The following is a 3662-nucleotide window of genomic DNA, read 5'->3' as shown; positions in this document are numbered from 1 at the left end:
TTTCTACCACAGGATAAACCTACAGTTGAGGATGACGTGAGGGGCTGGAGACAGTCAGTTTTGCAGGACCTGCTCCAGGTGAGGAGACCTGCTGTCAGAAGTGGGTCTCTGCCCCAGGGCGTGCTCCTTTCCCCCAAACCAGCCACACAGTCCCTGGGACTCCGTATGCCTCACCACAATGCGAGTGACTCAACTGAATTTAATTTATGTAGTGAAGGAGGACTGGGGTGAATTCATCATCTGGGTCGGGCTCCTGTGCTGAGACCAGTGGGTTTTGGCACATGGTCCCCGGCTGGTGCCAGCAGCAGTCATGTGCACTCTTTAAAGACGCACATTCTCGACCACCCAGCCCTGCCGAGCCAGACTTGGAAGCAGGGAGGCAGCACTGGCTTTGTAACAAGCCCTGAAGGACCGTGTGACGCAGGCTAAAGGACCCTTGCTCCACCTGAAGGAAATCCGCAGCTTGTGAATTTACAGCGTTCTGGACCCACTGCAATAAGCAGGGAAAACCTGCACGCCGTGTCAGGGAAATGGGCCTGGCCTGGCAGCAGCAGGGGTTGTTGGGGACTGTCACACTGCCCCCTTCCCCATCTGGATGCCCTCGAGCCGCTGACCCCCCAGGCGACCCTGGCTCAGCCACCACAGTGCAGATGGCACGGGGTACAGGCAGCCCTGGGCAGGTGGCAAAGGAGGTCTAAAAATGTCAGGGGTTCACGTTCCTCGGGAGGGGACAGGTTTAAAACCAAAGACCATCTACCCATCATCTGTAATTAATTCCCACTGGAGAACTTAACAGAGAAAAGCAATGGAACTTACTTCCATCGTTTGTCTGCCAATGTGGACCCACCCTGGCATGGTCCGTCCCTGTCAGTCCCACACGGGCATGGCTGGTCCCCTGTGAAGCTCTCAAACCCACTGACGGGCTCAGCCAAACCATCCCCAGCCAGCACGCCCTTCACGCCGCACGCACCTCCCCTGCCCGGGACCTCGCAGCCTCCAGAGAGCAATCACGTGTTCTGTTCTGCTTTATTGGATACACCAGGTGTGGGGTTTACAAACGGGGTGGACAAAGTGTGCAGGGTACAGACGACATGCCCGTGGGCTGCCGTGTGACAGGCGTGCTCCACGCGGGACAAAAGTGAGCAAACCCCAAACACAACGAGACAGCATCCCACAGTGGATAACGTAAGCACTTAAATTACTAAGTCATTATTTTAAGATCAAAATACATCGATGAAAACGGCATATGAAAGGACGTATAAATTACATTTAAGGTCTGTACACAATTCTTAGAAAAAATAACAATACTGTGTTCTGTACAATATTGCTTTCCTTGAACATTCCAAACCCAAGAAACACTTTCCTTCGAATTCCAGAAAAGTGGGCAAAATACACATGCAGTATAATTAAAACATTTCACAAAAAAAGGCACGTTTTGTTTTAACACAGGGAACCCCCCTTTCTCTTCGGTGGTGTCTAGCAGGCGGTGGTGTCCCGTCCCCACCATCTGTGGCTGCTACAGGCAGGGATGCCGCGGAGGGACACAGCCGCCGCCAGCCTCCGAGCAGCAGGCCGGGCACTGGGAACCTCAGAGCCCGCGGCGCCTCCTGGCTGCCTTTGGCAGGCCTGTTCTACTAACATTTTGAAATATCCGATCTCATACAGCACTGGGTGAAGAGGCCACCGTTTTCTTGCAAAGCATGTGCTGCTCACTGCCGACCTACCACCAGCATCGAGGGCCACCGTGAGGACGTCGTGCCGACGGGACCCTTCCCCAGCTTGGGTGCCGTTGACTAAAATGGCCTCTGGCATAACAGGAGCCACAGTAGCAGCTGTGTGTGTCAGATCGATGACCGGAGGGGAGCAAGGCTTCACCTGCGGTCTGGCCCACTGTCCCCAGGACTCTTGTGACTGCTACATTTCGTGTCTTCTCAAAGGTGGCTGAAGTCCCTGTGGAGTCACAGCGGGGCTTCTCCCCTCAGGCCTCTATCTGGACTTGGGCCTCATCCCCCTGCAGAGTGTCATTGTCTCCCAGCAGCTCAGTCTCAGGGACAGAGCCTTCCTCCTCCTCCTCCGCTTCCTGCACGGGGCTCTGGGCCACGTCTTCTGGGAGGTTCTGTGCATCCTCAGCGCCCTCTGAGAGCAGGGCTGCCCTGTCCGCCACGGAGGTGTTGGAGGGCGCGGTGGTGACGTAGCCTGTACTTGTGGAGCCACTGCCACTGTGGTGTGAGCTGGGCTTGGGGACCATCTGAGGCGGCACCTGCTGTGGGGCCATCTGCACGGGGATCTGGACTGGGTAGAAGTTGGGCAGGTAGGCCCCGTAGGCCGGCACCGGCTGGTAGCCATTGACGGGGATGTAGAGCTGGGGCGGGGGTACCATGGGTCTGATCTGGCCCTTCATGGGGATGAACTGGGGCTGCGGGAAGGGCTGGGCCTTCTGCTTGGGCCCCACATAGCGGGCGTTGCTCACGTTGCTCACGGGGCTCGTGCTCAGCGAGCTGGTCTGCGTGGTGTTGCTGGCTCCTGAGGTCTGCGCTGAGCTGTTGTAGCTGGAGAGGTTGCCCCAGGCACGCAGCCGGCTGTGGATGTCCTTGAAGCGAGGCCTCCGGCTGGGGAACTCGTGCCAGCACTCGATCATGAGGGCGTACACCCAGGCGGGGCAGTCGTCGGGGCAGGGCAGCACCTGCCGGTTCCGGATCATCTCCACCACGTCCTGGTTGGAGTAGCCGCAGTAGGGCTGCAGGCCATAGCTGAAGACCTCCCACAGGACCACGCCGTACGACCAGATGTCCGAGTCAACGGAGAACTTGCCGTACATGATGGCCTCAGGGGACATCCAGCGGATGGGCAGCAGTGACGTCCCCACCAGTTTGTAGTAGTCGGCCGAGTACACCTCCCGGAAGAGGCCCAAGTCTGAGATCTTCACGGTCAGCTTGTCATACACGAGCACGTTGCGGGTGGCCAGGTCCTTGTGGACCACATGGTGGCTGGACAGGTACTCCATCCCGGCGGCAATCTGCGCCACCACGTGCACAAAGTCGGGGGGCTCCAGGGCGGACTTCACTGTGCGGTCGTCGTCGGTGCTGCCCACGTCTGAGTGCGGAGATCGCATGACCAGGAACTCATGGAGGTCACCATGTGGGCAGTAACTGAAGACCATGCTGAGGGGCTGGTCCTTGGTGACCACGCCCAGCAGGCAGACGATGTTGGGGTGCTGCAGCCGCGCCCGCAGCATGGCCTCGTGCCGGAACTCCTCCCGCAGGGGCCCCTCCGCCTTGTCCTTCAGCGTTTTGATGGCCACGGCCTGGGTCTGCTCCCCTGGGGCTGGGCCGAACAGATGGCCTTTGTAGACTTTCCCAAAACGGTCCTCCCCCAGCTCCTCCATGAACCTCACCGTGGACAGGCTGATCTCTTTGAGTTTGGCCTGCGAGAAAGAAGAAGAGCCTCAAGTGAAACATTCTGTCCCTGCAACACCGGAAGGAAGAGCAGGGTAACTGGGAGCACCCAGGAGGGACAAAGTCCTGTTGCCACCCCAGGCTCAGCCCTGTGGAGACACGCTGGCTCTGCCCACGCCAGCCTCAGCCTGCCCTGCACACGGTGCTCCGGGTGCTCTGACATGTGGCTCTGAAGCCAGGAGGTTGCTTCCAGTCTGGAACATCCAA

At 58.5% G+C, this 3662-nt stretch overlaps 1 protein-coding gene across 1 annotated transcript in view; it reads right to left on the bottom strand.

Moving 5' to 3' along the window:
• Positions 1 to 1007: 1007 nt before the first annotated feature.
• The window catches only part of ROR2 (receptor tyrosine kinase-like orphan receptor 2), a gene marked incomplete at its 5' end in the record, with an annotated part of 15140 nt that continues 12485 nt past the window's right edge, over positions 1008 to 3662 (bottom strand). Inside the window, one exon of the mRNA XM_008591984.1 lies at positions 1008 to 3424. Within this exon, the coding sequence (XP_008590206.1) occupies positions 1979 to 3424 (1446 nt within the window). The remainder of the gene's footprint in view (positions 3425 to 3662) is intronic.

The sequence above is a fragment of the Galeopterus variegatus genome, unplaced genomic scaffold, assembly GCF_000696425.1.
Source record: "Galeopterus variegatus unplaced genomic scaffold, G_variegatus-3.0.2 Scaffold7465, whole genome shotgun sequence".
In the NCBI taxonomy this organism is placed as follows: Eukaryota; Metazoa; Chordata; class Mammalia; order Dermoptera; family Cynocephalidae; genus Galeopterus; species Galeopterus variegatus.
This window is presented reverse-complemented; position numbering and strand designations above follow the sequence as displayed.